At 36.5% G+C, this 21948-nt stretch overlaps 1 protein-coding gene across 1 annotated transcript in view; it reads right to left on the bottom strand.

The window, feature by feature from the left end:
• LOC122811422 (von Willebrand factor A domain-containing protein 7-like) overlaps positions 1–21948 on the bottom strand; it is a 405726-nt gene that overhangs the window by 193526 nt on the left and 190252 nt on the right. The window contains exons 6-7 of the mRNA XM_044083258.1: positions 14135–14273; positions 10585–10721 (exon numbers count right to left, since the gene is read on the bottom strand). Coding sequence (XP_043939193.1) covers positions 10585–10721; positions 14135–14273 — 276 coding nt within the window. The remainder of the gene's footprint in view (positions 1–10584; positions 10722–14134; positions 14274–21948) is intronic.

Genomic DNA, 21948 nt, shown 5'->3' with positions numbered 1-21948 from the left:
ACAAATGTTGACTAGTTTCACTGACATGAGCACTGTAGCAATCAAATTTTAAGTACTGCCCAATAATGACTCCAAGTTATTTGGTTTGGGATACCTGCTCAATTTGACTGCTGTTTAGGGATGTTATGCTGAAGTCAACACTTTGAGTATTGAGACAGAGTTGAAAAGAATTAATATTTTTTAGAGTTAATGAATAAATGTGAGTTAGATAATCAGTTGTTTAAAAAATCTTGCGTGCTTGTTTCTGGTTTGTTTCTAGATTTTGCTGAATATATTATTGCAAAATGATCGGCATTTGAGCTACTGAGGTGGTGTTGTTTATGCTATGCATGTCACTGATGAAAATGTTAAGGTTCCACAATGATCCACATTATGTAAATATGGAATTAAAGAAATGTTCAGAAAATTGAGAATTTTAGCATGTATCCTCCAGTCTAAATTATCCAGAGGCTGATGATCAAGTTTACACGATAAGTCAAACTGCAAAAATCTCAAGAAATAGTTCATTGCAAGATGTACATTTATCACCTCTTTGGCTATGATGTCCAACATTGTACTAACAATAGCTTTTCAGATTTGTATCTGAAGTGTTGAAAGTACAGTGAAAACATTACGCAAATGATATACGAATGTCAAAAATGTATTTATATAACACATGACAGATTTTGTTCAGACCTTAACTGCACAAGGTTCAGCATATCATCATATATGGTATAGTGAGATAATGAATGTATCAGAATATTAATTGAAATACTACCGCAAATAACTAGTGGGAACTTTTGTCTAAAAGGAGGAGATGCATTAAATAAACAGTGGATCTTTGAAAACTAATGCCTGGAACCTAATGTAATCACATGGCCTGACTTCCTGTTATGCGGCACAGCCTGAACTATGTGCTGATAAAGCTGGCAGCAACCATCACATCTCTGCCTTATTATTTCAGCCACCCAAATGTACCAAATAAAATAAATGCAAACAGCCGGAAATGAATGGACTAGTGAAGAAATTAATAACAAACAAGAAAATAAAAAAAATATATATTTCAATCAATAGAAATCACTGAAAACATTTAGAAACTTTAAAAGTTTTGCTTATCACATTTGTCTTTATTTTTTAAGACTTCCTCAGAACCCAACTTACTTATTACTAGCATTTAGAGAATGGGTAAACTGTACATCAGCACCGATTGGAGAACAAACGTTCTCCAGCAGGGTATTAATGTACAAGTAATGCCTGCTGAAAAATTAGTCTGATGTTTCACAGCAGCATATGAAGCTGTGCAGGAGTGGCCTTAGGTCAACTGGTGCTCTAGGCAAAAGGGTTTCACGGCACCCCCTCCCACACCACCCGGTGCCCCCATCCTGGTCTACTGACATCAAATAAATACTGGAAAAACGCCCCTGCTAAACTGACGCCCTAAGCGGCCGCCTAATTGGCCTATGAAGCTGTGTTGGTGCTCGGACTGCTAAAAAACTAATGGCAGCTATTACTTTACACTCACTTTTTCTGTTTGCCAAGTAAAAAAAAAAAATAAACAGAAAAAAACGTATGTGTGTATGTATGTATGTGTAGGAGTGTGATTATGTTTGTCTGCATGTATGAGTGAATGCATGTATGAAAGCAGAAGAGACTGTGTGTGACAGATCGAGAGAGAGTGAGAGCAATCTTGTGTGAGTGAATGTGTGTATGAAAGCAGAGGAGACTGTGTGTGTGAGAGAGATCAAGAGCATAACTCTCAACTATATAGATTTGCACAGAATGCCAGATTTTTGTCTTATATTCTTGGTCTGTTCCTTGCCTTCATTGAAGGTTGGGTGTCGAGCTGGCACCTCAGCACCATAAAAATCTAGTGCCAATCATTAGCGGACCGGAGTTCTGCTGTGGCGACCCCTAACCGGGAAAAGCCGAAAGAAGAACAACATTCTTGGTCTGTTCCTCATAAAATTTGTGATTTTCTGGCAAATCACTGGAATGATCTGAGGACTGAAGTCACTAAATGATATACATTTGTGTTTCAGACTTCATATCCTTCAGAAAAATGAATGTTAAGACAAATTCTGTTTTTCTAGCAACTTTCTAAGTTTATAAGAGCAATATTTATAATCTGTTCCTATTTTTGGGCCTTTGTCCCCTTATTTTGAGGCTTTGTCCAGATTATTTGTGCTAAGAGGTTGAGAGGTATGATTGAGGGAGAGAGAGAGAGATCGATATTCTGTGAGTGAATGGGTGTATGAAAGCAGAGAAGACTGCGTGTATGTGCTAGATAAGAGAAAGTGAGAGTGATCTTGTGTGAGTGAATGTGTCTATGAAAGCAGATGAGACAGTGTGTGTGTGTGTGTGTGTGTGTGTGTGTGTGTGTGTGTGTGTGTGTGTGTGTGTGTGAGAGAGATAGACAGATATTTTGTTTGAGTGAGTGCATGTATGAAAGTAAAGAAGACTGCGAGTGTGTGTGTGTGTGTGTGTGTGTGTGTGTGTGTGTGTGTGTGTGTGTGACAGATGAGAGAGAGTGAGAGCGATCTTGTGTGAGTGAATGCATGTATGAAAGCAGAGGAGACTGTGTGTGTGTGTGTGTGTGTGTGTGTGTGTGTGTGTGTGTGTGTGTGTGTGTGTGTATGTGTGTGAGATTGAGAAAGACAGAGTGATCTTGTATGAGTGAATGCATGTATGAAAGCAGAGGAGACTGTGTGTGTGTGTGAGAGAGAGAGATGAGAGAGAGTGAGAGCGACCTTGTGTGAATGAATGCGTGCATGAAAGCAGAAGACACTGTGTGTGTGTGTGTGTGTGTGTGTGTGTGTGTGTGTGTGTGTGTGTGTGTGTGTGTGTGTGACAGATTGAAAGAGAGTGAGAGTGGTCTTCTGTGCATACCACTCAACTGTCCAAATTTTCACAGAATGTCCAGATTTTGCATAATATTTTTTACCTGTTTCTCATAAAATTTGTGATTTTCTGAAGTTTTGTGGCAAATTAGTGAGGAGTGAATTCACTAAATAATGACAGGCATTTGAGTTTCAGGCTTTATATCCTTCAGAAAATGCAATGTAATACAAGACCTTTTATTCTAGAAACTTTCTAAGTTTATAAAAGCAATATTTAAAATTTGTCCTTATTTTTGGGGCTTTATCCCCCCCCCATTATTTTTGGCTTTGTCCAGATTTTTTTGTACTAAGCTGTTGAGAGTTATACTTGTGTGAGTATGAAACCAGAGGAGACTGTGTGTGTATATGTATGTGTGTGACAGCAGAAGAGACTATGTATGACAGAGGGAGAGAGAGAATGGGCTCTCTAAAATTGTTGTTTTACCTAGTTTTTAAGTACTATATTATGTTTTTTATATATTTTTGATGTAAAATGCTTCCTCCAACAGCATTAACATATACTACAGAAAGTTTGAAACATTAGGTAGAGGAACTATTTTATATCAAAAATATATAAGAAAAGATAATATAGTACTTAAAAATAAGTAAAACACAACAATTTTACAGAGAGCTCATTCTCTAAGCATAATAATGCCCTCCAGGGTATGTGTTAATATGTAATTAATGCCCTTCCAGGGGTGCAGAGGCCCTCTGCCTTTGTCTGACCTCATAATACCCCTGGATGGGCGTTAATCACACATTAACACACCCTGTCGGGCATTACTGCTTATGTAAATCCATTTAAAACCACTCCCTCAATACAGCATTCACCAGTCAAAATTACTTTAACTCATTCATCCTCAACAAACACTTAATACTCGAACTGACATTAATACTCGGAGGGGATGTAACACTATATAATTTGTCAAGTTAATTCTCTATATTATAAATACACATTCATACTCTCCTCCATAAATATATAATTCTGCTGATTCTAACACTTTCAAAATGAACGTTTTAAAATGACAACAAGAAAGCACAGTACTGCAAACAACAACCGAGGCCAAGAGGCAACCAACCAATAATGTTCAAGTATTTTCCAAAAATAGTCCAAGGATGATAGCCAATTCGGTAAAGTAACTTTAATTGTAAAACATAAGATATGACAGCAACAAATGGCAAATTCCACCACAGCAACAATAGACAGGTTAAGTGCTTTCTCCTGTTCTCAATAACAGGCTTCTTCAGAATGATTTAAACACAAAAAAGTGCGCTTAAATAGTTTTCGTATTTCATCATGTGACCCCCCCAACCCACATTTATTAAACCATATGTAATTTTACAAGTAAAGATTATTAATTCTAAGCATTCTTAATAATAATAATAATAATACATAAAAAAGCAACAACATGTTTACAATAATTAAATGTTCGTTAAAACCTGCACCTAAACAGTGCAAAAAACAGTGCAAAAAAGAGAACTGGTACCACCTAAAATACCCTATATAAATAATGTTAAAAAAATAAAACTTCTATTAATCAAAATGCCCTAATATAAAAATATACTATGTTACCAACAATTAAATACCCTATAACTTTTTATAGTCTGGCAGCTCTTAGTTTGAGAACACTACTAATATTGATGTTATTGTTTAGCCCCAGGGTTTTCCCTGCATCCAATTTTAGTTGCCAAAGCAACTCTCTGTACTCTAATTTTGATTCCCAATTACCACCCCTAGGGTCCAATTCCACTTGTTCCAAAACAAAAAACTTTAAAACCATGTTGGTGCAAGATAGGGAATGTTTATAAAAGGGATTGGTCTCTTTTCTTTTACTGACTTCATACAAATGTTCATAAACCCTTCTATTAAGGTGCCTTTCTGTTTTCCCTATATAAAAACTAGAGCATGTTTCACACTTGCCTAAGTATACTACACCTTTTGATTTACAATTAAAATATTGAGAAGGTTTTATATTGAATTTCCTAGAAGGAATATATATAGAAAACCTTGATTTAGCATATATGACATGCCCCACATTTATAAGTACCTTTCTTTTTTCTATCTTCCCCTATTAAATTTCTGGTTCCCCTTTCCATATACTCCTTGAGATTCATGTCTCTCTTTCTAACAAAACGGGGTTGAATGGGTAAATATTCAGATATCCCATCATTCACTCTTAATACATGCCAAAATTTATTGACAATCCTTTCCACTTCGGATGAGGTTTCCAAAAACATGTGGATAAATGCTCCAGTCTTACCATCAAAATTGGGGCATGAGTCCTTCCTGATACTTGTACCTTTACCAATAAGGGGATATAATTTATTATTCCTGTTCTCCATTACTTCACTAACAACCTGGTCTATAAGTTGTTCCAGATAACCTCTTTCTAAAAATAATCCCTTAATAAATTCCACTTCCGTAAGGAATTCATCTGTCCTGCTTGTCATTCTTGAAGCCCTAATTATTTGTCCTTTTACTATGTCCTTTTTTGATAAAAGGGATGACCACTCTTAAAGTGCAAATACATATTTGAAAAAGTCTTTTTACGAAATATTTTAGACTGAAAACAATTATTTGCCAAATCTTTATATAAAGTGATGCCCAAATAATCTAAGCTTTCCTCTCCAATATTGATGGTAAATCTTAAGAATTCTATGGTTTTGTTAATATAAACAAAAAAAATTCCAATTCTTCCTTACTACCTTTCCATAACAAACAAATGTCATCTAGAAATCTAGTGTATTGAATGATGTGTTCTTTCCACCCTGTGTCTAAAATAAATTTCTTTTCCCAGTGGTACAACACACAGTTGGCATATAAGGGGGCACAGGATGCCCCCATAGCTACCCCTTTCTTTTGATGGTAGCATTCTCCGTTAAAGTATAAAAAATTATTTTTGAGAACAATTTCAATGAATTCAATCACCAAATTAATAGATTTATTGTCTAAACTGGATTCCTTTACAAGAACATTCGAAACCATTCTACTCCCTCACCATGGGGAATACTTGGAAACAATTCCACAATGTCTATAGTTACCATTAACAAATTCTTATCAAATAATTTTTTATTGATATTTTTCAAAAATTCCCACGAATCTTTACAGATGTGTTAAATTGAACCCACGACTTTTTTAACTGTTGTGTCAACATGTATCGCCAAGGGTTGTGTGATACCCCCTGCCCCTGAAACTATAGGTCTAAACTTCATGTTTTCTATCCCCTTATGTGTCTTGGGGATACCAGAAATTGTAGGTATTTTTGGTTTATCCACTAACAAAAAATTGTACAATTTTTCATTAATTATGCCCTGTAACAAATGGTTGTATAAATTATATTTTATTTTGGCATAAGCTATATTTATCTCATTCCGAGAAACAGATTCATATTGGTCATTGTCCTGTAAAATATTGTGTAATCACCATTATACATCAAAACTACCCCCTCCACCCCTTGTCGGGTTTCATAACTCTACACATATTTTTGTTAAGTGACAACAAAAGTTCCTTGTCTTCTTTAGAAAAATTATTCTCACTTTTGTTCTCTTTCACCTTAAGAAGTCAGATTTCTCTCTCTAATAGTTCCTCAAAAATTCTTAAAGATGGATGAATGGGGGGGGGTTGCTATTCCTAGCAAAATTAGGTTTAGATTGAACTTGACCTTTGAATAATACATTGAAGTTTAGTTGTCTAGTAAAAAGTTTCAAATCAGTAATGGTGTTAGCCACTGTTCCAGGACGCATGGGTACAAAATGAAGCCCTTTTGTGAAAAATTCAAAATGTTGATCTGTAATCCCAATGTCAGTAAAATTAAATATAGTAAATTTGTCTTTTTTGCAAATCACTTGTTGTTTTGAAAGTGATTCTCCTGCATGGAAAGTCATAGCATCACCAATATTGTTTTAAAAACAAGCATCTATTTCTGGCCATAATTCCAACTCCTGCCCTGAAAACTGTTCCCCTCCCCCCCTCTGATGATAAAAATCCTGGGTAGAGGCATTTCTGTCCTTTTCAGCTATCCTTTCACTCCTGCTTAAAACTGGAGGCTCATTAGAGGAATTATCGTTGTAATTAACTTGGGAAAGTTCGTCATTATTTCCCTGAAAAACATTCTCTTGATTAATGCTGGAATACCTGGCCTTGGGTAATGGATAAGCCTTTACTTCCCGGTATTCTACTAAGTCTCTTTCTAATTTCCTGATCTTTCTTTCAGTAATTTTGTTACAATGGTGATCCACCTCTCTAAACAAATTTTCATACACATTTTCATACCTACTTCTTTCTTTCCCAATCATTTTGTCCTTCGTGAATTTTTGATTCAAGTGGTTTAATTCTTTTAAAAGGTTCTTGCCACGAATTTCATAGTCTCTAATCATAAGGTTCATCACCTCAATACCAGCTTTATTAAAAACTTCACATAACTGTTGGTGTAACATACTGTCCGGCTTAACATTGTTCGGGTATTTAAATATTTGCAAACCCTTAGGCTCTCTGTTAACTTGAACACACTGTCTTAAATAGTCTATCTCTAACTGGTTTGCTTTAAATGTATAAAGTTTATCACTAAAACTTTTAAAATAATCATCAAAATTATTCACAATGTTAAAAACCGTACCTTCAGTAAAATTAAATCTCTTGGTGGTCCAGGTCTCAAAATTTAAATCCACATAATTATTTACATTAACTTCATTTCCTTTGTTATTTTTTCATTTTTATATTAGGACATTTTGATTAATAGAAGTTTTATTTTTTAACATTATTTATATAGGGTATTTTAGGTGGTACCGGGTCTCTTTTTTGCACTGGTTTTTGCACTGTTTAGGTGCAGGTTTTAACGAACATTTAATTATTGTAAACATGTTGTTGCTTTTTTATGTATTATTATTATTATTAAGAATACTTAGAATTATTAATCTTTACTTGTAAAATTACATATGGTTTTATAAATGTGGGTGGGGGGACACATGATGAAATACGAAAACTATTTAAGCGCACTTTTTTGTGTTTAAATCGTTCTGAAGAAGCCTGTTATTGAGAACAGGAGAAAGCGCTTAACCTGTCTATTGTTACTGTGGTGGAATTTGCCATTTGTTGCTGCCATATTGTATGTTTTACAATTAAAGTTACTTTACCGAATTGGCTATCATCCTTGGACTATTTTTGGAAAATACTTGAACATTATCGGTTGGTTGCCTCTTGAACATTTTAAAATGACTACATAAGCTAGAATGTGTGCTTAATGCTCCTAGCTATGTAGAATGCTGCACAGGTACAGCACGCAGCTAAATATACTGATTTCTCTGTATTACACATTGTATTTACCTCTGGGCAAAAACATCTAGTCTTTTAATTTTAAATGATTTTCACTCTGGTTAATAAATCTACATGCTTTGCAAAAACCACAAGTGAAGGCCCCATAATACTTTTGCAATAATTTTTTATATCTTTCTAAAATTCCTCTAATACTGCTACTTCTCTTTCAGGAAAATAATGGATCATTCCCTAAAATGCTTTATAATTCAGGGTTTCCACTGAATATTTTTCCAGCTAAATTTTTATCACTTTTCTTAGACTGTTTGCATCTACACTGTATCTAATGGGATGGGCTAAGGATTATTGCACTTTCTCCCATATTGGACTTTTAACTGCCCCTGTTCAGCTGTTTCTTTCAAAATGGGAATATATTTAACAAAGCTTTAAAATCTGACTTCATTGCTAATTCTTAAATATACTTAGCTTTATAGCTTCATCATCACTGAAACAGTTTCCTTAATGAAACTCTTTCTCAAATGCAAGATCTTAACGTGTGAGCCTAGATAGCCTAACAGCATGTCTATTTAAAATTTCCTCTTTACATATTGAAGATGACCACTACTTTTTGGCAAATAAGTGTTAGAAAATTGTGGATTTTGACAGACTTTAAATTCAAAAGGACCATTCTCCCTGTTCACACTTAAATGGATATACAAAAAAATAATTTCTAGTGTTAAACTACATTTTTAAATGTTTGGAGTCTTTTTCAGTCAGTTCTATTGACTGAGGAGTGTTTTCATAGCATAATCTATCAGTTGGCAGAGTGTAGCTTTAAAAAAGCATGGGCACAGGCGTTAACGCAATTTAGTCAAATTATCATAGCATTTATAATTATGTTGATTATTTTTCTTACTTAAAAAGCTGCCTGTCATGAAAATAACGTTATGGAGACAGGAAGTGAAACTGATAATCTGCTGTAACCTCCAATGAAAAAATTCCATCTCTGACACAGCCAGTAGCAGTTTTATTGTGTACTGGTTATGAACAATTCATAACTCAAAGTTAAAAGTCACAGTTCTGACCCTGTATCATGGCATGTAGTACTAATAATGGTTGGATGGAGGAAGAACTGGCATCATGGTTAAGGTCTTTATCTCAAAAATATAAAGTACAGATTTTGATTGTAAGTTTTGGTTATGGGCTAGACTTGTAATAGTCTACAGACCAATAGCTTAATATGAACCTATAAAAATTTACCACTGCATTTTTTCTACAAAACATAATTTATTTTTTGAAAAAAGTCCTTCATAAACTTTCATTTTAATAACGATGACATTAAATGATCTTTTCACCATGGTAAGGTAAACAGAGTGATTGTGTGGTATGTGTCCATAGTCTTTAATGTGTTTTGTGGAAAAAACAAGAGTTGTAAAATTTTGACTGCTATAGGCATCACATGGTTCAGGTAGGAACATTATCAAGTTTGACTGTACATTTCATCAGTGATCATCTATAAGCATTTAATTTGATTATTGTACATTTAAAAGAGCAATAGCTCTAAAAAAAATATTAAATGTGACTTTCAGGACCTTGATGACTGTGTACTTTGAAGAGCCCTAAAGACATTATATACAAGTAAGGGGTGAGGTGAAGTGAGGGTGATTACCCTTATTAAAATGAGCAGTCTTGTGTTTCTGAAAAGAATCATGGAGTTAGAGGAAACAAATTCACTGGGGAATCTAACTTAAGAATATCAAATCACTGAGTAGAGCTGCATGTTAATGATGCTACCCTCATCAAACTTCCTCTTTTTTTTGCTGAACCTTCACCGTTTTTTTAAATACATAAAGCAGTTTTCTGTCTGTACAATGCAGTTTGAGTTTTGCATTTTTGAGAATTAATTAAGGTTATCTTAAGGGATTCAACAATGCAGTGTGATACTGGAATGTGTGATCTTGTCTTAGAGAAGCATGTAAAGAATGAAAAAGGACGGAGGAGGAGGACTATTTGGTCAGAAAAGGCCACAATGCAGGGGCATCATTATAAATATTTGTATAACAGCATACACTGACAAAATGGAATAAAAGTGTAATAAAACATGATGGCACACCATACCTGCACAAATGTATTTTGTGAATATCAATTTAGCACAAGCAAAACCATAAGAGCATGGTAACATATGATAAGGTAACTGTTTTCTGTTATGGCCTGTAAGGGGTGAAGTGATCTGCTTAACCTCCATCTCCTTTGTTGTGATACTAGCCTCCTTTTACAAAACAGACAGAACAAATGTTATGCAAATACAGAAGTAATGAGGCATACGAGACAGTCATACTTAGAATAGTCCCTTGCTTTGAATTTTTATCCTGCAGCTCCACAGACAGGACTCAGTTTTACTTTATTCTATAAATGACCATACTTCTCACCTTCTTTCCTAACATATGTTTATTCATTGTACGATTACAAATAGCTTACCTTGGGTACTTCGCAAAGTGCAGTACCCTGTTAAAAGGGCATGAACTTCACTTTTAGTGGCTTCAATTAGAATTTTGTTTTGGTCTAGCAGATGAGCATCTTTTGCACCAGCATCAGTGAAGATATAAATCTTTGACCTGCAAATAAAATGGAAATCATCTTTTTAGTCTATATTTTGGCTTGGACTACATCAGCAGTAGTTCTTAGACAAAATGTTTTCATATCAAAGGTTTCCATTGCTGGCCAGAAATGATTGGTGCTTTATAATGTAAGCACAATGGTGCATTTCCTGTAGCGATATTATTCACCATCACCTTGTTCATTGTGCTGATCTAATGCTCCAGTCATGTATAAGAAATAATAGTAATAAGACCAGTAAGTGCACTCCATTTTGGGCAATTAAGTGTTAATTCTATCCATGTAACTACAGATAATTTAAGAATAGTCTGAAAAAACTACAAGTCTTACCATCTGTTTGAATTGGCAAATATCAGTCACAAATGGGCAAATGGATGAACAGGGCTGCTGGACTGAACTGACAAGTATGGCACCTAGGAAGAGCTTGTGGAAACTTTGGCAACTGTTTAAGGGCTAGACATTTGAATTCTTAACAAAACCATGTTATTAAGCTTGCTTGTTTTAAAGGGGTTTCACATGAAAAAAAAAATGAAGCAGCCTTCATTTAACATAAATCATAGCCTTTCAGCAAAAAAGAAAAACTGACACAACCTCCAGAGGCTAGGAAACTACAAACTCACAGCTCTTTTATTATATATACATGAGGGGAAAAGCTTATTATGTTTAGGATGAGTCCAAAAAGAAGATGTAAAGTGTAGTGTGGGAAGAAGACAAAATCTATGAATACCAAAAATTACATCAATATGGCAGGACACTTGATGGCCATTTTGAGGTATAAGAAATTAAAATATAATGTAAAACAAAATAATTTTGATGCATTTGTACGGTATGACATATCAAGATATGATGAAATAACATATTTTAGTGGTTTCAAAGTAAAAATTTTCCTTTATATGTACCACTGGAATAGTCATCCAGTATAAACATGACACATCTGTATCCTTCCCAACCAGAAGTCATAGGATCCCACATTCATGGTATTCTTGCTTCCTCTGGTGCTTTAGAGGAGTGACGGAGCAGAGCTTTTTTTTTTTTTAATTTATTACCGGTTCACTGCTGAAGTCTTGATTCTTCATTCATGTCTGTAAACTTCCTTGTGGTCTAGGAGTTTGATTTGCCATGTAAAAATCATTTATTGTTTCTAAAATATCTTCTAGTCTAGTAATGCATCCATTTTTGTTTCCCCAAATAATTCATCTTACTGCTGAAGCATTTTCTAAGAATAAATTGGTAACTAACATATCCACACTCAGACCTTCTTTACCAACCCCTTGTTGAATCTGAAAAGGATGGGATGCCATGTTTTTAGTGCAATGTTTCTCTATAACAATACATACTTCTCAATATCCTAAGAAAGAAAAAAGGACACTGTTAAAAGAAGCACCAAATGTTGTGGTAGTTGGAAGCTCCCTTTCTATGCTCTATCTCTACCAGAAATCTTTTTAAAAATCACTCAGTCTTATGCATTTGATGTGCATTCCTCTAATAAGTTCCCATACCAGTGGTCTTGTACATTACATTTAGCAAGATCCCCTTTTTGTGCTGCTCCTTTTATCTTATTTCTGGACTTTACAAAATGATATGACACAGACATACACTATCATAATTTTTTTCTATAGACTGCTTTTGTGCATGGCAACTTTGCAGCCTAAAGGCAGATTCTGGTCATGATAACACCATGGTATATGAATTTATCATTAAGCTTGTTCACTGAACTAGATATGCTGGGGTCACTGACAGACATGTGTCTGTGGCTAAGAGGAACCTATTGTTTGTCATTAACCAGCTGATACATGCTAAGAACATCATTGATGGATGTATGCTGTGACGGCAGTTAGGCTAGCGAAAAATGAGAAGTTGAGCATCACATTTTATTATTTTCTCTTCTATGTTTGTTTATTCTATCTGCCTATCTGTATAGTTTGGGGGTGCAGAAGAACTTGACTCCTATGGAATAAGAATGTTTTTTGGTGTTTTGCAGTCCTCGCAGTGTTATAATTTTGAGCAGTGATGTCTCATGATTTTGGATGCTTTTGGGTCAAATAATTGAATACCAATTAAACAAGACCACCAAGCTGTGGTGAGTGAAGATTCTAGCAATAGAAATAACAGTTTTAGCTTGCTAAAATTTATTATCACATGAAGACATGTTTCTTTAGTATTCTACCATTTATATAAATAATAGACACAGTATACTACTAAAGTTAGAATTATATGTATAACCAGAGCTCTTTAAGTCCAGTCAAGGTAAATAGTAAAATATCAACTTAATTTTTTAAAAAATTGTTTGAAGTATGTTATGTACTAACTGTCCTATTTATTAGGCTTAAAGACTATTTAACAATGGTGGGGTGTGGATAGAATATAATACTTTAATAACTGCCTTTATATATATTTTCTCATACTATTTTAAGACAATCTTATATTTCTATGCACTTTGTGCATTTTATTCTTGTGTATTTTGTTGCATTTTATGTTTGTAATGTTTTATGGCTGCATTTAGACACTAATGAAATATTTTGTTTGTGAGATTCCCTTTAAATGTGGTATAGGAAGTGATCTCACCTATTCAAGTCTATTTGATTTTTAAATTCTAAAACATTATATCTGATGAAGTTCCTTATGTGATTTGATTGGGATGAAAGCGCTTATACCTGTGGATTAATAAATCACATTTTTGTGGACATATAACCTCTGGTCTGCCATTTGTGACTTCTACTTTCATTTTGGTAAATAGTAAAACAGTACTTTACTACTATCAACAACACCTACAGTGATATTTGTCATAGCTGGAATATTTCTCATCTGTAACATAGCTGTTGCTGCTGACAGTCTTGTAAATTTGATTATGTATAATAGTGATCACTGCCATCAAGTGCCTCATTGTGAGCTGCTACAAAATGTTGAATACAAAGTAGCATCATCTTAATTTCTCCCAGAAGGACATCAGTTGGACGAATGCTATTTTGCACAGTTTATTTTATTTAGTAATGCTTTAATGTACTTTGGGGCAAGCATCTGTGTTTGCAGTGTACCAAATGAAAACTTCATGCCTCAATACCATATTATCAAATGGGTATCCTACTTCTCAGTGCAAATATGATGCTCTAGATTTGGGTGCCAGTGTGCAAAGAGGCACCACTGTTAAGTGCAATGTGGATAACTGCTTGACATATTGCTCTGTGCCTCAAAACTATATAGAAAGTGAAGAGCCACTGTAAAAAAGCTCAGAACGTGACATTAGAAATACCACTGTACATTCAAGTAAATTCAGGTAACTGACTTTGTCTAAGAAAGATACAAATGCAATTGTTGCCACTGACATCAAAGCAACATGCAAACAAAGCATGGAAAATTAAGCTCAAATATGTGACATTCTAAAAGTGCATATAGAGGTTTTGTAATAGCTAACCTTGGCAAGCTCTCAAGTAATGCCTTTTCAAGCCCACACATGGACAACTCAGGACAGTCTCCACCACCATCAACTCTTAAACTTGAAATCTTCTGTTCGAATTCTGTTACATTCCTGGTCTTAGTCACTGGGCCACAGTCTGTAAAATGAATAAGACAGAAATGAAGAAAAGTAGTTAGCTTTCAGATTTGCTGATCCTAACAAAGTTATTTAAGGAATCAGTGAATTTCATTAAGTCTCACAAATCACATGCATTTGAATAATCAGGAGTCACAATTATCTTATTTCTATACTTTTAAATTATAGAGCAATATATATGAATTGTAAGGACCACAGCTTAATTCCAAGAGTCAATTTGCCACTGCTCTGAAGCAATGATGACTTCAGACTTAGTATAATAAAGAAGGGGGCTGGGGTGTACATGGGGTGAGAGATAGGAAATTCATACAGGGGATCACGTCAGTTGCCCTGCTAGACAGGGGTCCAGGAAGTAAATACTGTGGGAAGAAATAGCCAGGGAATTGTTATGGCTAGGCTTGTATAGGCCCTAGGGCTGATAGTCTACTACCAACCTATGAATCTATGAACCCCATATAGCTCATGGAGGATGAAGCCCTGTATAAAACACCTAAGAAGCTCTACTTACTTTTCCCTTACTTAGTTATTTGTTAATTGGGATAGAGCTCTAATTCACATGGACCATTATCAGACTCAGGCTGGGAGGGCTGTCAGATGAATTGAGATGCTCATTTACAGAGTGAGAAATCTGAGGTTGAGGGAATCAAACCCTGGACTTCAGTATGAAGCTTGTTAACAGCTCAAAACCTTGATCCTCTGTGCTAACTGCAGGATGAACACTTTAGTGAGGTGGGAAGTCAGAGTGCTAGGATGCTGAAATGCAGTGTCAAAAAGCCACATTTCAAATTCTTGGAATTTTACTAATCATAGTTTATGCAGACTCAACTATCTCACCACTTTTAGAAAAAAAAAGTTAAGAAAAAAACTTGTAAAAATATTTTAAAGGCTTTTTCTCTTCCATCTCATTGATCACCCAGCCACCAACTTCCACTGGTTCATTTGTTCCCCTGCTTCCCAGCATTGGATGACACAAGGGGAAGGAAGTGAGAGCCAGGGATTGTATGTATCATCCTATATGGATTGCATGTTTTTCTGTTTGGTCCCTAGTTTCCCCAGCAACTTGGCATTCATACCACCAAAACCGGACCTGGAATATAGCAACAGTAATGCCCGTGTACTTTCAGACATGCTGCAAAATCCATCTACAGTGTTATGCATGCTTTTCAGGACAAAATTAACTGTTTCATGTACTACCTTGCAATACCTGGTTCCAACTGCCTATCATTAGCATTGGGAACTAAGGTCGGGTGGCACTATGCCAGGGTAATCCTATGGCTAGGCTTGTAAAGGCCCCAGGGCCATTAGCCTAGTACACACCTATGAACCTATTAATGCAGTGGACTTTACCACATTCCTCCTCTGAGCATGGCTAAGCTGTTGTCAGCTGCTCATTCTCATACCTCCTGGACAGCTTTTCCAGCTCTTGGGTTACGAACTGAACACAGTTTGCCTTGAAACAGACCTCATGGCTAATTAAGTTAGAATATTCTTTTCTTCTATAACTTGGTTTATTTTGATACTGTTAATTAATGTTGATTATAATTCTTGTGTAATGACAGGCTAAGATGATTGACAGTGTGTGTGTGTGAGAGAGAGTTGGGTGGCAGAGTAACATGGTCATTGTTTATGCAGTTTTAGTGGCTCTGCTTACTGCTGTAAGGTAACGTGATAATTAACTCCCTAGCAGTCCAGCAATTTTCTGATGGGTCTAGTTTCAAAACTTCAAACATAACCTAGTTCGTGATTAACTGCATTTATATTACCTCGTAGAAATTTTACTGCAGCAAAGCAATAAACGTCGAACACAATTGATCGATGCAGTAAAATATCAAATGAGTATAAAAAACAAAAAAGAACAAAAAAAAAAAAAAAAACTAAAGGGCGTAGGCAGGAGGGCAAGCCCCCCTGCACCCCCCCACTACTTAAATATACCAACTCCGAGACCGCACTACATTGAGGTAAACGGAAATCTCCCCCTACAGATATTTTCATTTACCTGGCCGATATTCTTCGCTTTCGATATTGTCATGCCGACAAAATCAGATTCGATATTGTCAGCTTGCGACAATACAATATAGACCCAATTAACTGAATAGCCAGTAAACATGCCTGATCTATCTATACATGCAGGTATTATATGTGCACACACATCCCTCTCAACCTCTTAGAGCAAGAAATCTGGACAAAGCCATAAATAATGGGGGGGATAAAGGCCCGAAAATAGGGACAATTTTTAAATATTGATCTTATAAACCTAGAATGTTGATAGAATAACAGGTTTTGCTTTAGTATGAATTTTCTGAAGGGTATGAAGTCTGAAACTCAAATGTCAGTCATTATTTTCTGTCTTCAGTCTTTAATGACTTGTCAATAATTTGTCAGAAAACCACAGTTTTATGAAAAATTGACCAAAAAATATGTGGCAAAAATCTGGAGATTCTGCAAAAATCTGTATAGTTGAGAGGTATGACACACATACGCACACATGCACACACCTATTTAATTTCTTGTTTGTGTGTCTTATTAAAATGATGTAACTTACCAGCTCATTTGTTATAGCTGCGTTGGTTCTACTCCTCGAAAATCATATTTATTAAGTTTATCACTTTTATTTTGTGAGGACTGATTAAGATGATTTATGATTACCTTGTAGATCTCTTGAACATCTCATAATCACTCAGATAGGTTCTATAGGTTTATAGGTACTTAGGTTCCTTGGCTGACAGTTCTGCAGCCCTTACAAACCTAGCCATATTTATCCCAAGTTGCCCCAATTGTCAGTGGTTAGGTGAGTGAAGTTCACAGAGGTAAGGGTCTATGGTAGTTAATGCCAACTTCCTCTGTCCAAGGGGGACATGAGCTGTGCCCCAGGATTGAATTTGCGGTCACCCACCCATTGATCTAGGTTGCATTTGAAGAGGGTCAGGGAGGGGCTCTGTTTAACATGAACTGGAACCTTGGTCCAGAGAAGTGTCAGTCTCTGGGAGATGTATTTATCTGTCCAGCATGACCTGTTCTTGTCAGAGGCTAGGTTCAGATCCCTGGAGTGAGTGCAATGTGCAGTGTGATTTGTGAATGTGTAGCACTTCCGTTAGGGCTGGGTCAGAGACTTCTCTGTAAGTCAGGCACAGATCACCACTTAGCAACCTGTAGGAGACAGACTACAGTGATAGAACTTTTAGTCTTTTCATGTAAGACTTGTATTGGGTATCCTGTAATTTTTTGGTGAGAAACCTCTGTGGTCTCCATTTGTTGCAGGTGTCTGGTGAGGTACATGCAAAAGGGAGCATTGTACTCAATTACTGGGCTGATGAGGGCCAAGTATAATGGAATTATAACATCCTTAGATCTACATAGGTTCACAGGTAAGTACTAGGCTATCTGCCCAAGGGCATCTATAAGCCTAGCCAGAATGTGTTGGCTTTCACCACCCCCTTAGATTAGTTCCCTGTGCCTCTGTCCAGTAGAGCCATTAGTTCCCTGTGCCTCTGTCCAGCAGAGCCACTGCAGTGATCCTCGGGGTAAATTTTCCGTTTCCCATCCACTCATCAAGGTTTCTCTTGAAAAGTGTTAGTGAGGGGCTCTGCCTAATGTAGATTGGAATCCTGTTCCAAAGCATGGGGAATCTCTGGGACAGGAATCTATTCCTCCAGCATGTCCTATTTATCGTTGTGGTGAGGTTTAGATTCCTAGAGCATGTGGCTCTCAGGGATTTTTTTTTTTAGGTGGAGCATGTCCATCAATTCTGGGTTGGACATGGCCTTGTATGTCAGGCAGAAATCACCTCTGAGTAAGCGGTATGCAACTGAGTACAGCTGCAGTTTCTTCAGTCGGGCTGCATAGAGCATCTGTTTGAGGCCAGTAATCCTCTTGGTGAGGTACTTCTTGGTCTTTCCAGCTGTTGCAGGCATCTTGCAATGTACATCCCGAATGGGGCATTGTACTCTATGATGGGTCTGATGAGTGATGAGTAGAGGGCCACAATAACCTTTTTTGTTCTAGATGTGATCCCTTTTGTGATTAGGTGGGCCACATAGAAGGATTTCTAACCACCTTGGCAATATGATTATCAAAGGAGAGATTACTATCTACTTGGGTCCCCAGATCCCTTATTACATTTTCTGTATTTAGGGGACTACCACCTATGTGGTAGTTCGCGGGTACTTTGTTTTTTCCAAAGGGGATGACTATGCACTTTTTGGCATTTAGCTTGAGGCCATGATTTTGACACCAGGCATCCGTCTCGGTGAGACCCTTCTGGAGGATGTCTGCATCAGCTGGAGAGTCAATTATGGTCCCCAGTTTGCAGTCGTCTGTGAACTTTGTCAGCCATACTCCTCCTGTGCTTGCCTGTACCTCTGAGAAGTATATACTGAACAGGAGGGGTCCCAGGACTGAGCATTAACTTATACGATGTGCTACATAGAAGGATTTCCTTACTACTCTGAATACGTGCTGGTCAAAGTTCAGATTGTTATCAAACCGAGTACCCAGATTTATTTATTTATTTATTTGACATTTGTTAGCCAGGTTAGTCTGACTGGGCTAGAAGCCCTTTTTCAGCAGAGGCCCGAGAAGAAAAGCTCCAAAACAAAAAACATAAACCATGAACGAATAAAAATACATAAGCCATGACAAGATACAACAGTAGGGTGCCTACTACACAATAAAGAAATTCTAAGTTATGTCAGTACAGAGACTTTTAAACAAATCTTATTTAGTTCAATATGTACAGAGGGTAGAAATGCATATAACAATTAGCAAAATATTCAATTACAGTTTGATTGGCATGAGGGGTGTAATTAAAGTAAGATATGTTACAGCTCTTATTTGACATTAAGGTAGAATTGTCTGCAAGAAGAAAAGATTAAAAGAAATAGGGGTAAGGATGATCGCTGATATAGTACTAGCAAGATGGAGGAGGAAGGGAAGATGGTGGAGGGGTAGGTCAGGTTGTAGTGAGACAGGGGCAGGACCATGTTTTGATCATGTAATCTTTTAACTTTTTTTGAAACAGGAAGTACTAGAGGTTGCTCTTAGGTCTAGGGGAAGTTTATTCCAAATATTAAAAACAAAATGGCTATAGGAAGTTTCCCAGTAGGTCTGCACTGCGGAGACAATGTTTGGGAGTGTAGGGAGAGATTAGGGTAGAGAGAGCAGGGCAGTGAGAGGGATTTGTAAGAACAGAGTGACTGAATTGGAGTTGAGGAAGTAAGAGTTGGTTACGAGCTTCTAGCCAAAAAAGATTTTGTAGTGCAGAGCAGTGGTGGGAGTGGTATAGGAGATTTGCAGCAAATTCAGCTATTTTATGGTAGGTAGATTCAAGTTTAGCCATGAGGTTGGTTTGTAAGTTAGTGAGAATAGGTGCAGCGTAGAAGAGAGTAGGTAGTAGAAAAGCTTGGGCCAGGGATTGTTTTGTATTCTTTGTGAGGTATTTTTTATTCCTATATAGTAGGCCTAGTTTTTGGTGTGTTTTTTTGATGGCTTGTACAATGTGGATGTCAGACTTAAGCTGGTCATCAATAACCACACCAAGGAGTTTGGTATGAGTTTCTGCTAAGATAGTAGTGTTGTTGAGAGAAGAGACTGAGAAGGAGGTTTTGTAGTGTTGTAGGTTTTTAGGGAGGAACAGAAGTAGTTTTGTTTTTTTTTGGTTAAGTATGAGTGTGTTGCTAATTAGCCATTTTTCAACAGACAGAAGCAAGTCTTGGGTAGAGATAAAATATGGGGGAGATTACCAGAACAGGATATTCATCAGCCTACTGGATAAGAGAAGAGTAGGAGCAGGAAGTGTGAAGATTATTTGTAAAAATGTTAAAGAGGAGGGGCCCTAGTATTGAACCTTGGGGTACACCAATATGAACAGGAAGGAAGGGAGAGGTGGCTGATAGCCACCTGACAGATTGGAGTATATTAGAGAGGTAGTTAGTGGACCAGAGTGTAGTAGATTGGGAGAGGTTAATGTCTTTAAGTTTAGATATAAACAGATTGTGGGATACAGTGTCAAAAGCTTTGGATAAATCGAGGAAGAGACTAAAGACTAGATTGTTTTCATCACAGGCTTTGGCAATGGTCTGAGTGAAAGTTATAAGAGCAGTGGTGGTGCTATGATGGGGACAAAAACCATGTTGTGTTAGTGTTAGGTGATTATTCTGCATGAGGTGTTCAAGGATTTGTTTGTGAATACATTTTTCCATAATCTTGGAGAGGGGAGATAGGATTGCAATAGGGCGGTAGTTGAAGGGGTCTGTAGAGTTTCCTTTACGGAGAGGAATGACAGAATTTTTTCCATAGTTTGGGCACAATGTTTTCAATGATAGATCTATTGATAAGTATGGAGATAGGGTAGGCAATAGAATTGGAGGCAATTTTGAGGAAAATGCGGGGTAAGTTGTCAGCTGAAGGGGAGCATGGCTTATGTTTAGAGAGGAGAGATCTAATAAATGCACTGGAGGTGGGTTTTAGTGAGAAAGTGGAGGTAGTTGAAGTTGGGAGAGTATCATTTGAAGGTGGGTTTGAAGACATATTTGTATCAATATTTTTAATAGAATCGATGATGAAAGAGTTTAGAAGAGTAGCAGTATTGAGGTCAGAGCTATTAGGACAGGGACTAGATGTGGAAGGCTTGCCTGGATGGAGAATCTTGTTAATATTGTTCCAGAACAGTCTGGGATTAGCGTGGGATTTAGTGGTTTCTGATAATACTGTTTTTTGTCATTGTCAATGTGCTTTTTGGTACAATTCCTCAGTTGTTTATAATTTTGTAGATGGGTTAGAAGATTTGTTCTTTTCCATAGTCTTCATGCTCTAGCTCTCTGTAGCATAAGGTTATGGGTGGGTTGTGTTAGCCAAGGTGAAAATCTATTTTTTCTGATGGGAGCCAGAGAGTTTAGGGTATTAATGACTATTTTGTTGAATTTGGAGATGGCCTCATCTAAAGGTAGATTAAACAGGAAGGACCAGTTGAAGGGGGAAAGTATATTATTGAAGGTAGTAGGGTTGAAGTTAGAGAGTTTACGGCAGTCTTTATAATGGTGGAGTCTATGAAGCTGAGGAGAATGTACAAGGGTGGAAAGATGGTCACTGAGAGAATCAGAAAGATTGGATGGATTGTTATAGAGGTTTGGGTTGGAAGTTAGCACCCAATCAATGATTGTACCATTGTTGGTGTGTTTACTCTATCTAGTGGGAGTAGAGATAAGTTGAGTGACGTCATAAAGGTTAATGTAAGTATTGGAAGAGGTGGAGTTTAAAGTTGACCAGTCAATGTTAACATCACCCAGGATAATGGTGATATTATCAGAGAGTCAATAGAGAAATGTATTTATTTATTTATATTTGTTTACCAGGAAATTCCAACTGGACGTAGCTCCTTTTTTAGCGGATGACAGCGGAGAAAACCTCCACATCATGTACATGATAAATAGAGATACAAATTTGCAGCAATAGTAAGCAACATTACAGGTTGTTGGCTTTAATACAATAACAAGATATTGTTTATTAACAGTATATACAGAAAATGTTGCAAGTTAAGATAGTTTCTTGTTGTTTATAATATTAGTAACAAAGTTGTCAGACAAGATGTTAAAGTATGTAAAGACAACTAGCTATTTCTGTCCGTGGTTAGTAGTGGCAGTAGTATAGTTGGGTTAAGAGTCTAGGTGGGGGGGGGTAAG

The sequence above is a fragment of the Protopterus annectens genome, chromosome 9.part0 (assembly GCF_019279795.1).
Source record: "Protopterus annectens isolate FY-2018-M chromosome 9.part0, PAN1.0, whole genome shotgun sequence".
NCBI lineage: Eukaryota > Metazoa > Chordata > Ceratodontiformes > Protopteridae > Protopterus > Protopterus annectens.
The sequence above is the reverse complement of the archived record's forward strand: the minus strand, read 5'-3'. Positions and strand labels throughout refer to the sequence as shown.